Source organism: Thunnus maccoyii, chromosome 13, assembly GCF_910596095.1.
Source record: "Thunnus maccoyii chromosome 13, fThuMac1.1, whole genome shotgun sequence".
NCBI classification, from domain to species: Eukaryota; Metazoa; Chordata; class Actinopteri; order Scombriformes; family Scombridae; genus Thunnus; species Thunnus maccoyii.
The window spans coordinates 26,672,064-26,685,455 of NC_056545.1; the positions used below are offsets into that span (position 1 = coordinate 26,672,064).

Consider the following 13,392-nt stretch of genomic DNA (forward strand, 5'->3'; position numbering starts at 1 on the left):
GAAAAGAGTGCTGCCTAGTGAATTAGTGGACTTTGTGAGACTTTTGATTCCTACAAATCATAATCTTAAATTTCCTTGATGTACTCTTTCTACTAAAACTAAAACATTCCCTCCAGACATGTTTTAAGATATGTAAAGTAGTCTGCTTGGAATAATAATTTGTGTCTGATATGGGTTTTCCCCACAAAAAAGTTCAGTTACCATGTGAAAATCCTAAAAAATTACATCTACTTCCTCTCACTCATTGAAAAATCTGAACTCTGTAAATATACAAATATTTTTCATTTCAAAAGTTTAAATGCCGGACACAAGACGTCTTCACTGAAAAGTTTAACTCTGCACATAAATCATTCTGCACAGCGAAGCTCAAACATCCAACTGAAGGAGCAAGAAGAAAAACACATTTTTGAGTAGAGAGGGACTTCAAGTTGAGCAACACATAAACGCAGAGGAAAAGTTTCCTTTTTTACCTTCTCATCTACTGTTCAATAGGCAAGACTCAGCCCTCCCCTCTCCATATGCCACTCCACTGTAATAACAGTGATCACTTCCTCCATTCACCACTATAATTTCTGAGTAGCCAACACATTTACTGTCTCTCTGGAGCTCTCCTGAAAGTAGGTGATAATATCCCATCTAGTTAAAGACTTGTGCCCTTGACTTAAAAAAAAAAAAAAGATTATTGGAACTTGCTGTTAATGAAGCTAATTTATATATTTTCATTTAGGATGATCACACTGCTCCCCCTCATGTTGTGCAGGACTTTTGAAATTTTTTCTGTCATGCTCTTCCACACAGATACACACACACCTAGTCTTTGTCCGCTGTGAGATTAAATTGCTGCAGTTAAATTGCTTGAGTACTCAGTTCTTTTGGATTGTCTCGATATTGAACTATTAAAGTTAAATTAAATTCTCATTTTGATTGGACTAGAAACACCCTCAAGCACCTCTGGGGGGTACCTGGACCTCATTTTGAGAACCACTGATTTATAAGTGCTCAAATGAAGCAGGCATGTGTATTTATAGTGTGTATTTTACGATAAGCTGTGGGATCCTGGAATACGGTGTGTGTCTGCGCGCAGGTGTGTGTTTTCACCGCCGCAGTATCTCCTCCTGGCTAACCAAGCATAGAGGAGGAAGGGCTGACTTCCATCCCCCTTGATCCATCCATCTCATCCCTTCCTCCTCCCCTCTCTTTCTCCCCCTCACCTCTGCCAAGCTTGGTTTACTGTGCGGCAGAGCGCTCCGGCAGGCAGACCTCTCCAGGATGTGACCTCATAAAAGGGCGCAGAGTGAATGTAATGAACTCTCAGCCCATTACACTGATCTGAGCACATTTGACATGTCTTCAGGGAGCCAGAGATAGACTCACAGTCAGAGAGGGAGAGAGAGAGAGAGAGAGGAGGAAGGGATGAAGGGATGAAGGGAGGCAAGGGTGCGTTGGAGTGGTGCGATGGGGGGAAACGGTAAACCATTTCCATAATTGTGCTGAATTTGATCTCTCTTCCACAACTGGCCTCAGGTCTTGGGAGTGTGTGTGCGTCTGTGTGTAGCAAGAAATGCAGAAATAAAAGGGGTTGAATTTAATTAAGGTTAATATGATCGGCCATAGCTGGATGTTGTTGTGTAGCGCAACATAAATAACCTTTTGTTCTTCACTCTGTTGGGTCATTTTTGCTGATGTAGTCTGTACTGTAGGCTGAAGTGAAACGTTACGCTGAGGGGCATTAAGGACATGGTGTAGCTATAGCATGTTTGATGCTGTAGCTTTAAAAATGTTTTAGTGTTTTGTATGCCACTCCAGTTGATTTGACAGGGTAAAGAATATTATCTCCTCAGGTACCTGGTAATGCTCAACAGTGCTCCTGCTCCCCTACTTTGTTACTTATCTCCCACCACCACCTGCCAGTCACCACCTCGAAATACCCAGAAGTGTTGGATCCGTATATTCGATTTTTTTTTTTTCTCTTTCAAAGCAATAATTTAAATGTTGGAACATTTGGGCGGCAAAGCTCACCATCTGCAGGTCGTTCCATCAAAAAACGCCAGAGTCACAGAGCCCTCTCTACTGAAAGACGACTAATGCACCTCGTCTTTCTTTTCTTGCTCCTTTCTTTCCATTGTCTCCCGCCATTTTCCCCCATCCTGGAAGCTGTGCTACAGTCCAGCCACAGGATCAATACCTGGGGACAGAGGCCATCCCGTCTCGTAATGACACAGTAGAAAAAAGCAGAGCAGAGAGGGACATTAACGGATGCTCACTTACACACCCACCCAGCCAGTATGTTGGTGGAACCATTTATACCCCCTCTCCGCTTACAAATATATGATAGGTGCAGAGAAAGAGATTGGATGCATAACAAGCTGACGGGTTGTGTGTGTGTATATATTTGTGTGTCAAGCTGATATTCATATGGTTTATGCGCTCATATGTATGCATTATGCATGTTAGTGAATCTGCATTCACTGATGGATGTAGGTCTGTTCTATAAGCAGACTGATGGGCTCTCTGTGTGACTCCCATATGTCTGTGCAGTGAACTGTGTTTGCCAAGGAGTGGCCATTTTTATAAGCCTCTGTTTATAGGCTCTGAGAGGCCACCGCTTGCCAATAATTGGAGTCTGGATTGCTCTGTAAGTATTTGGCGAGTCAGCCGGGACCGGCTGGGTCCAGCGGTGCTCTGGAAAGGTCAGAGTGCTGCTGATTCGGCTGGAGATGGCAGAATGACAGAGAAAGGAAAGCATTTGAGAGAAGAAAGAAAGGAAAAGATGATCAAGATATAAAGACTTAGAGTGGCGTGAAAATAGGGAGAAACAAAGAGAAAAGCAATGAAGAAAGCATGCTAACTTCATGTCTTTGACATGATGTCAAAACTGTTATTTCTTCACATCCTGTTGAACATTTTAGTTCATTTTTGTTTTGAAGTAAAATTCTAGCCAAATCTTACACATTGCACCTTTTTTTTAAGGAGAAGCAAGCAAGGAAGCAAAGAAACTAAGACAAAAAAATGAAAGTTGCAAGTTGAACTGAAGGAGGATGATGTTGTTTTGATCTTTTCACTGCTCCGCCCTTCAGAGTGGAGGATGCACTGATGCTGACTAACATTCTCTTGTTTTTCTCTCCTCTTCTACCCAACCTTTCCTTCTGAATAGTGATCCTGAGTCCTTTTGGCCTGAACGGGACACTGACCGGCCAGTCATTCAAGATGTCAGACCCCCCCACCCAGAAGCTAATTGAAGAGTGGAACCAGTTCTATCCTATCAGCCCCAGCGCCAAGGAGGGTGTGTCGGAGGACAAGGCGGAGGACATGGACTGGGAAGATGACTCTCTGGCCTCTGTGGAGGTCCTTGTCGGTCAGTAGTTTAATATCATTTACTTAATTTGCTGCCTCAGTTTGTGTTTTGACTCTGAATTTTTTTGAGATTATGGTTTCGAAAATAGAGTTGACTGCTTTGGTTTTGACTGCTTTGGTTCCTGTACATCCTGCCTGTGTGTGTGTGTGTGTGTGTGTGTGTGTGTGTGTGTGTGTGTGTGTGTGTGTGTGTGTGTGTGTGTGTGTGTGTGTGTGTGTGTGTGTGTGTGTGTGTGTGTGTGTGTGTGTGTGTGTGTGTGTGTGTGTGTGTGTGTGTGTGTGTGTGTGTACAGGTGGTGTGCGGATGGTGTACCCTGCCTGCCTGGTGCTGGTACCCCAGTCAGACATCCCTGTTGTGGCCCCTGTGGGGTCCTCCCACTGCCCTGCTGTCTACTCGGGTGGCCACCAAGTGCCTGCTTCCCAGCGAGAGCCCGCCATGTCTCTGGTGACCCTCACCCCTCCCACATCGCCTGAGGAGGCGCAGACAGGTAGTGATAAACACAGCATGGATTTAACACAGCAGAATAAAGACTTAAGTCTCACTTCACTTAAGTCCTAAGGTCAAGGCTGCTTTCAAATTGATCTGTATCATCAAATTGGTCTTTTTCTCGGTCAAATGCTCTGTTAACCATGCTCTCTCTCTCTCTCCAGTGGACTCTCACTCGGCCCAGAAGTGGGTTAAGATGCCTTCATCGACTGATGCGTTCAGCGTGGACAGAACAAGCCACCATGGAGGCAAGATTCCACGCAGGCTAGCCAGTCAGGTGGTGGAGCGTGTCTGGCAAGAGTGCAATATCAACCGAGCCCAGAACAAGTAAGTCTGTTACTTTTTTTCTATAAAGCAGCACGAATTGATTAACCTGCTATAAATGGAAATTGCCAGAACCCCAAAAGATTTTCTTTGCGTGTTGTGGTAGGTTAAAGAAAATTTGAGAGTTCCTTATATCCCCTCAATTGACTTTTCCTTGCTGGTTAAAATATTATATGGGAGGTTTATACTTCATGTAAAATAAACATGCAAGCATGTCCATCCTGAATTCTGGTGCTCCTTGTGGGTTTTTTTACTTTTATTTTTTATGAGCACTCACAAGTTGTAACAAGCAGAGTAAAGAAGAGCAGGATGAGATTTTCATCTTCAAGCAGTGTTCAAGTTCTCTTGGGAAGTTGAAAATCTCATTTTCAATACAAATAACCCAACTAATTAAAATAAGTTACGGTTCTACACAGGCCCAGATGCCACACTGGCCCGTCTCTCTTAGACCTGCATGCTTAACAACCTCTAGGTGCTTTTCTTTTCCCACCTTCCCACATTTGTCAAATATGCTACATTGATGTCTTAAGTGTTAAACTGTTTTTAAATATCCATATATAAACTGTACAAAAATACTAGACAATCCTATATAATAATGATCACTAGTAATTACAGTAAGGTTAGCTTGCAGTATTGTCCCTTGGTCTTTTGCATTATTCACCATCAGTGGATCTGACACATTGGGAACACCCCAGGATCCGTTACCCCTTGACCAAGCACAGAATGTCAGCTGTAGTTAGCTGTTAGCTTGTCACCCAAAATATTATTGCTCCAAGCAGGGCTATGAAATCAGCCTCAGCAGCACAAGGCTTTTACCAATCACGGCTGTATGCCAAAGGAACATGGGACAGGGCTGTACATCTTTTAGGATTTGTGTCATAATTTTAAACTAAATGGTGATAGGGAGCCTTCAGTAGAGTTTTGTCTGAGTATGTTGGTGTTTTTATTTTTGTTTCCTCTCTAGGCGTAAGTTCTCAGCCGCGACCAACGGTACCTGTGAGGAGGAGCGGACTGAGAAAGTGGGAGCCTGGGATTTTGTGGAGCCTTCACAGAGGTCATACTGCAGCTGTTCTAGGTCAGTCACTTTCCATGTGGATGTACATTACGTACAGGTATTGCTCATATAAACTGCGTGCGCTCAAAGACATTCAAAAAGGTTAAATAGAGTCTACAGAGCTTTGAACACAAGCACAGAGGGGCATAGTCAGCAAAATATCTGCAACTTATATCCACGTCTGGAGTTTGACAAGCATATTATTCTTCATATTTTTCAATTTATCACTATTTTGTGTAAGTGACAGCGGTTCCAGGGCTGAAACCTCTGCTGGGTTGTGTGTTTCTGTAAGTCAGACATTTTTATTCCCAACACTGATGGGAATAATTTGCGGGAGAAAGAATAGTTTGACCTCTGATGAAGCACTTAAGGGATGGTGGCGAAAGGAGTATGTGTGTTGCATGCTCGTAACATTGACAAAGCTGCCAACATGTTGAATGAGTCAATGTGTATCTGTTTAAATGTCATTGTCTTTTTATCTGCTGAGACAGATAGGCACAGTTACAGCTGATGCATATTGTCAGCAGGGATATTGTCAGGAAAAGGCTACAATTGTAAGCACCCACACTAAAAATAAACACACATCACACGCAGGTGTATAATTTGTTGTCTGACACCGTAATGTTAATTATATTCTTTGTGTTTGTTGTGCATGCTTACACCAGCACACCGTGATTATTTATGACTATTTTCTCAATTCAGCCTCATGAATAGCTCAATTTCAGTAGTACGCTTATTTTCTCCTTCATCACAATTTGATTTAATGACTGACTTTGAGGCCTCATTCTTGAATTAAATGGCAAATCAGCTGTCCCCTGCATTCTTCAGTCTCCAGCGTAATCATCTGTCCAGTCCAACCACGGTTGTAACCAGCTGCTTTTCTCACAGGGGAACATGTAAACACAAGTTTGTGCCATCTACTGCAGACTGCAAGTCCAATCAATGAGCTGGAGCTAATAGATTAAAAGAAAACTCAGATTATGGTTAATGAGCAAGTACTATCTGAACTAATTTGTGTGTGTATGTGTGTGTGTGTGTGTTTTGATCCATTCAAGTTTGGGCTTACCCCAATTGGGGAATCCTTTGCACTAGGCTTTTTTCCCACCTAGGGAGAGGAGCGCCGGCTTGGACCGCAGACGAGAGCAAAGTGGATTGGGCCAGTCAGCTGGAGCATGTTAATTTGTTGGAAGCCACCCAGCACTTTGGCGACACAGAAATGGGAAGCTCTGTGCATTGCCATTTTTAATGGCCATTAGTTTTATTTTGTAGATGGAAGCCTTCCGTGTGTCTCCTTATCTTGACAACTAATTCTCAGGACACGCAAGTACCCTGGCACGCCTTCCTCGTCAACAACCTCATGTATAACCACAGCAGTAGACTGAGTGGTGACCCAGCAACAGAGAGGATAAAGAAACCCTGATGCTGACCCAAGAGACTCCAACACATGTCTCCAGGGGTTTAGGCGATGTGTTTTCACAGTGGTAGCAGTAAGAGAAGGCGAGAGAGGATGACTCGGTTTGCTGTGGACAGGAGTCAAGTCAGGAGGTCAGAGAACAGGTAGCCTGCCGGGCAACCGACAGTTCCTGATGGTGCAGCATTGGTATGTTGTATTCCAGAGTAAAGGAACCGGAGACATTTGAATCTGATGCATAGGCAGTATGGCTAAGAGACTGAGATAATGTTTCTTTGCTACTAACAGCACCTGATTTATTTGCTTTTTGGGGCGGCTGTGGCTCAGTAAGTAGAGCTAATCAGAAGGTCGGTGGTTTGACCCCCAGTTCCTCCAGTCTGCATGTCGAAGTATCCTTGGGCAAGATACTGAACCTCAAATTGCTGCGCCATCAGTGTATGAATGTGTGTATGAATGGGTGAATGTTGGCATGTAGTGTAAACTGCTTTGAGTGGTCGAATGACTAGAAAGGCACTACATAAATGCAGTCCATTTACCATTTAATGAGTTTTGTTTTGGATGTTTTGCAAAAAGGTCACATAAAGGCTTTTAGAAGATGCATTGTGTGTCATGGGTTTGAGTGTGAATAAGTAAGAATGCATATATGTTATTGCATATGTGATGCACATGCAATAATGTTACATGTTACAGTCTTACACTCATGCAATTTAATTGTTGTCTGAAGTGTTTCTTGCTAATTTATTTGAGATGAATTGGTGGGGCCGCCATGTTGCAAGTGAGAGTAATTGAGGTAATTGATGTTTTCTAGAAAAGCAGATGTGAGAGTTTAGAGGGAGACTTTACAGAGGCTGCACAACATTTCTGTGTGCCATGAAAATGAAAAATGCTCATTGCGCATCTTCACGGTTTAATAGATTATCTCTGTCTTCTGCATATTTCTCTGCTGCATTGTCACTAGTGCGTCATAGTCTCACCATATTTTCATGTTTGTCTACTCCCCTGCAGATACAAATCTGTGAAGCAGCGAACAGGCAGCACCCCAGGCCAAGCTCAGTCAGCAGGTCAGCCCTCCCAGCCTCCTACCAAGCACAAAGCTGGGGGAGAGAAGTCAGAGAAAGGTGACAAGCAGCAGAAAAGACCTCAGACACCCTTCCATCATCGAAGCCTGACCAGTGATGAGGCCTCGATCGAGACCGACGCAACAGCAGGCCAAAGGCTGGCCATGAGGGGCCAGGACGGAGGAAGATTCCCTAGTATTCGCTCTGCAGATGTATCAGCCATCCAAAAAGCCCCCCAGCTCCACAGTGGGGGGGTCAGCACTGGGCCGTCAGACCAGGCCAACTCCCCCCAACCTCCACCACTTAGCCCCCACCCCTGCGAACGTGGCGAGGACTTAGGGGAGGGTATGAAGAACCCTTCAACCCCCAACAGCCAACACTTTTACCAGCCACCCCCAGAGCCCTGCCTGGTCGGGGTGAAGGGTGGAGGCGAGGAACCCGGAGGGCCAGAGGGTCTGAATCAGCACTTCCACTCGCACCACTCCCACCCTGCAGCCTCGGCCTACTCTGAGCCCCCTGAGCCCACTGTTTACGTGGGCGCAGCAGTCAACCTGGAGGAGGACAGCTCTCACGCACCGTGGAGATTATTCAACCTTCCCCGCAGGAAAGAAGCGGAGGTGCCCACACCACTGCTGCCAGGGGACAAGCTGCGGGACGAGGCCTCTGCATCACAGGAGAACCTGGTGTCCGTCACAGAGTGAGTGACACCATTTAAATTAATAATCAATATTCAATGCCCTCTCTCACACATCAACACTCATGCGATAAAGGTTTCAGTCATTTGTCCACTGACTAAGCAGTTAGGCATCCAAACCCTCCCACCTTTTCCTCTGTTACAGAGTGGCCCCGGGCCACTTTGGAGCACTTTCAATAGTCCAGAAAAAATTGTTTTGAAAGAGTAATGATGCAAAACCCACCTTCTCCCTCTTTCTCATTCTCTCTCTCTCAGATACCCCCTCCCTCATCCCTCAGCTTCAGAATGTTCGGTGTAGCGCTTAGCTGCACACAGCATGTTAATCTCTTGCTATGTGCCCTTTTGACATCATACATCACCAATGTGCAGGGCCAGCACTACTCATTGATTCCTACACACAAACAGACACACACACCGGAGCTAGGAGAGAGGAAGAGTAATGGTTGGGTTAGATAAAGATAAACCTCTGCTATTGTAATAGAGTTGAAGCTGATAGAAATACTGTCTGCTGGCTATCAGTTTGGCAGCAACTGAGAGAGACTTGCACCATGAAGAAGCTGTAACACTTCACAGTGCTTGCAAGGAACAGGATCACAGATGGACAAGGCGAGAGGGGCTTGTCCAGCGTGGAGGAAGGCAGGGTGACCAGTAGGCCATAGGGTGGCCGTAGTGGGAATTATCTTCGGGGTTATGCAATCCCAAGGGGCCAGCCACTTGGATGGGCTATTCTAGTGAGCTGTAATCCTCCCAGCCACAGCTCTGAATGGCGGCTAATCTCTGGCCCAGGCCACTGCACACCATCACCTCGCATCAGAGCTGGACAGGCATGACGAGAGGACAGAAGTACAGAGAAATATAGGAGGCAGCGAAGGGGAGGGATAACGTATAAGTTGGGTCAGTCCCTCCTCTCCTGCCGAGCAGCAAGTGGTTTCCTTTCCCCCTCCCTCCCTGTTGTGTCACATGTGTGGAACAAGTAGGCCACAGTCATAGCCACATAACAGATTTGGATGAGCTATGTCACAGTAACAAGTGATAGATGTGTGTGTGTCTGTTAGTGTATGAGCAGTCACCATGTTCCCATAAATCTGCTCGAAATGTAATTGTCTGACTACAAACATGATGCATCCAGTTCTGCTGCTTGACAGCTGTCAGAATTGTTTGCAGTTGCTGCCATTTCTGTTACTGCAGATAGACATGGCAGCAACACTGACATATAATATCAGGCAGCGTCATGCTAAAACACAGCAATGGAGAAATACAGAGAAAGCATTCTCTTGTGCTCTTGATCAAACCGCTACTTTATAATGGTCCGTAATCATAAATATAAATATAGCTCTAGGAATTTACAGAAGGAATGAATACGTGGTATCTGTTGACTATGAATTGTAAATCTTGTAAAACGTTACTCCAGAGTCCTCACACCTCAACATTTCCGTCCTCCCAGGTTGATGTCCACATCTAAATGGCCGCTGAAGGTGTCTGAAGAGCGAGTTCAGATGTATCGAGCCCGGAGGAACCAGTACCTGTCCGCTGCCATAACTGACGGAGATCATGAGCCTGAGGTGGACCCCTACGCCTTTGAGGAAGGAGACGTCAAGTTCACATTCTCAAACAAGAAGGATAAATCAGGCGGGGAGCGTGAGCCGGGCAAGAAACATAAGGTAAGGGGTGTGGAATGTTGGAGTATCACTTTTCCAGGCTTCACAGTAACTAATGGTGTACCTTTCTGTCAAAATGGTCTGAACCTTTTTCCTTCTTGGTTGTTGTTGCTCAGGATTAGAGCTTTACATAGATGCCAGGTAAAATGTAAGGTCATGTTAAAACTATTATATTTTGTGCACAATCAACTAAATGATATACAGATAGATTGACAGGTTACGCAACTTGTTTCCATTCCAACACAGTTCAACTTTTAAACATTTAACTGTACCACATCATACACTCCAAACAGACTCTTTACTTGATCCATATCCACCACAACCATACACTTGAGATATTTTATGTTTTTGTCTTGATTAGAGCTGCAATGAGGATAGATTATCTCACTAGATTTTTAATCATCATGATGAAGCTTTGATAAGTCACCCAGTAGCGTAGCTTGTGTTATGGTGGGATATTTAAACAGCTATGCTGCTGGTTCTTATAATAAACTTGACACCCTGCCATTTCTTCATTGTGACTAGCTGACCTGAAAAACAGTCCATGTTGAACTTTTGTCAGCTTTACAGTATAAGGCTATCCACTCTGCCTAAAAATAAGCCACACAACATACCTTTTCCAAGTTGGCTGCTTTCAGTCTGGTTTACAGCCACACCCCATTGAATTTAAAGCAAAAAAAGCAGCGTCAGTTTGAAAAATGCATAGTGTTGTGAAGCCTTTCTAAAATGCAGCAAAGAGAGGAACCACTTCATTCACGCCATCCTCACTAGTTGCCCGGGGTAAAGAGGGGACAAGAGGGCTGATTTTTTTTTTTTTTTTTTAAGATCAGGGAGCAGGCGAGGTAGAAAATAGGCCATCAGCATCCTCAGTGCTGCACTAAAAATAACGGTGCGACCGCTTTCCACACACATCCGCTTTCACTGCCCAAGTCTAACTGAACAGGAAGCCATTGCTGATCCCTATTGTTGGTCGAGCCCAGAGGAAGACCAAATAGTTAGCTTGTCCAATTTCCTTTAAGTTATGTTTTTCCTATTTGATCTGCCCTCTCCCTCCTTCCCCTTCTCAACATATTCCTCTGCTCTGCCTCTGCCTCTTGGGTTGTTGGCTCCGGTTCCAGACAAGGGCCACCTGTTAGCTGTGGATCGCCCCCAGCATTGAAAGGGAGATCCGGTGTGTGTGTGTGTGTGTGTGTGTGTGTGTGTGTGTGTGTGTGTGTGTGTGTGTGTGTGTGTGTGTGTGTGTGTGTGTGTGTGTGTGTGTGTGTGTGTGTGTGTGTGTGTGTATATGTGTGTGTGTGTGTGTGTGTGTGTTCATTCCCTGGCTGCATGTTTGCAGCAGGCTTCACGGAGCGTAGAGTCTAACCACGGTAACAAACCTGGCTCACTGAAGCATTAAGCTTAAAAAGAACACTCAAATATTTTTTTTTCCTCTTCTCTCTGGTGAAGACCATGCCGCTCGCCTCCTGGTCTGTGCTGGAATTTAAGGGTGAACGCAGCTCCCAGTGGAGCGGAGAGTCCCCAAAGAGCAGTGTGTGCAATGGAGCCTCTCCACTGTCTGCTTTATGTGCTGTGTGTATATCCACCACATGCTTGTGGGAGTGTTTGCAGACACACGGATTCCTTTTTCCTTTCTCATTTTTTTTTAACTTCAGAATTATAATTCCACAGCGTTAGAACCTTTTTCATTCTTTGTAGCTGCAAGATACTTAACTTCCTACTTGGCTGATGTGGAATCTTAACTTGGAGCACAAGAGAATCTCCCTTTTATAGATGAATTAAGTATTTCAAGATGAACGTTTGGGATTCCAGTAGTTATTCCTTACCATTTTGCCCCTTTTTTGAGAGTGTTTTTAGAGCTTGCCAAGCTGTTACAGCATCTTTAGTCAATGCTCAGCAGACTATTAAACCACTTACTGGTGGATCACTATAGAGTGCAGAGACTAAGCGTAATCAGTACATCAGCATCTCCAGCAGACTTAAATCTTCAAACTGGAGAGGCATTGACTTTTTGCAGGCTATGTGACACATGTGATCACCATATCATTTTATCCTATTGCACAGAAGTGGTGCGCCTGTGTGGGAGCCTGCTGGATTAAGTACAGGATGAAATGAGGCAGAGGGAAAAGGTGATGGGATGCTTTTATGCAGGCAGCCTTGGAGTCAAACAAGCTTTGCAATATGTAAAATACCCCACTCATACACACTTTTCCACACAAGGCCAGGCAATTGATAAGGGGTTAAGGCATAGTTACCACCTATGATTATGGCCTTGGTTTGGATGTTGTGCACCGCAGTGGATTGGTCCTTTAAGAGAGACAGATTAAAGCCTGTGTTACTCAGAGAAAAGCCCTGGAGCGTAATGAAATCAATGGCTAGAACATAACATTCCTGTTCCCCAGCAAGCACTGCACAGCGCACAGTGTACACACAACCCGTCATAAGAGAGCACACACACACACACACACACACACACACAGAAGGCCAGCCCTCCCAGATATTGATGTCTGGGTGGGAGCCTAAGAGGCCATTCCTTGGATCATGATTTCACTCTGATCCACACTGGAAATCTCATTTGCCACAGCAGAAGCAAACAGTCCCTTCCCCCTGTTCTTCTGTTTCTGTCCAGTTTTCTCTTTTATTATTATTTATTTTATATTTTAATTTTTTGCCTTGATTTGAGAAGGGAATTGTTTTATAAGTTGAATCTCACTGGGTTCTTACTGGCTGTTTGATGACACGTGTTTTGTTTTGTGTGTAGCTCCGTATTCTGTTTTGTGATTTATCCCAACTGAGATTTAGCCAAATTTATCTTGCGTAGTTCTTAATCACAGTTTCAGGCTCAGAGGATTTCTCACACCCATATTTTAACAGTAATGAAACTGACTGTAGGAAATGCTTCATCGACATGGGATTAGTGTCATATTTTTATAAACCATGCATTTTTCTGCACGGTACATCCTGAGCATTGTTAAATCAAATACTCACTGTTTGATTGTTGTGCTGGTTGTGTATATATGTTTTTTTTTCTTCCCATCTTTTAACCTTTCCATGCTTGTGTTTCCTCACAGGGTGAAGATGGAGGAGCAGGTCCATCAGATGGTAAGGAGCCTCCCCCCCCCCCCCCCCTAGCAACCCCCTCGGCTATTTCTATGACTTGGTTGCTGTTACACAAACACATATAATCACACTGCCACTCTCAGAAGAGCTGGACAGTGAAAGCAAAGGGCACACTCTGCATCTAAGTTTCTATTCAGATGTGGCGAAGTGTCATACTAAATTAAATTTTCATTTCAGCCTTTTCAGCATGTCAATAGAAACTACACTCATTCACGAAATAAGGAGCATTCATTAC

General features: G+C 44.4%; 1 protein-coding gene across 1 annotated transcript in view; it reads left to right on the forward strand.

Moving 5' to 3' along the window:
- Positions 1 to 13,392, forward strand: part of med13a (mediator complex subunit 13a) — a 78,494-nt gene that overhangs the window by 46,933 nt on the left and 18,169 nt on the right. Inside the window, exons 5-11 of the mRNA XM_042431098.1 lie at positions 3,155 to 3,355; positions 3,648 to 3,842; positions 4,006 to 4,168; positions 5,130 to 5,240; positions 7,636 to 8,385; positions 9,827 to 10,043; positions 13,109 to 13,139. Of these exons, the coding sequence (XP_042287032.1) occupies positions 3,155 to 3,355; positions 3,648 to 3,842; positions 4,006 to 4,168; positions 5,130 to 5,240; positions 7,636 to 8,385; positions 9,827 to 10,043; positions 13,109 to 13,139 (1,668 nt within the window). The remainder of the gene's footprint in view (positions 1 to 3,154; positions 3,356 to 3,647; positions 3,843 to 4,005; positions 4,169 to 5,129; positions 5,241 to 7,635; positions 8,386 to 9,826; positions 10,044 to 13,108; positions 13,140 to 13,392) is intronic.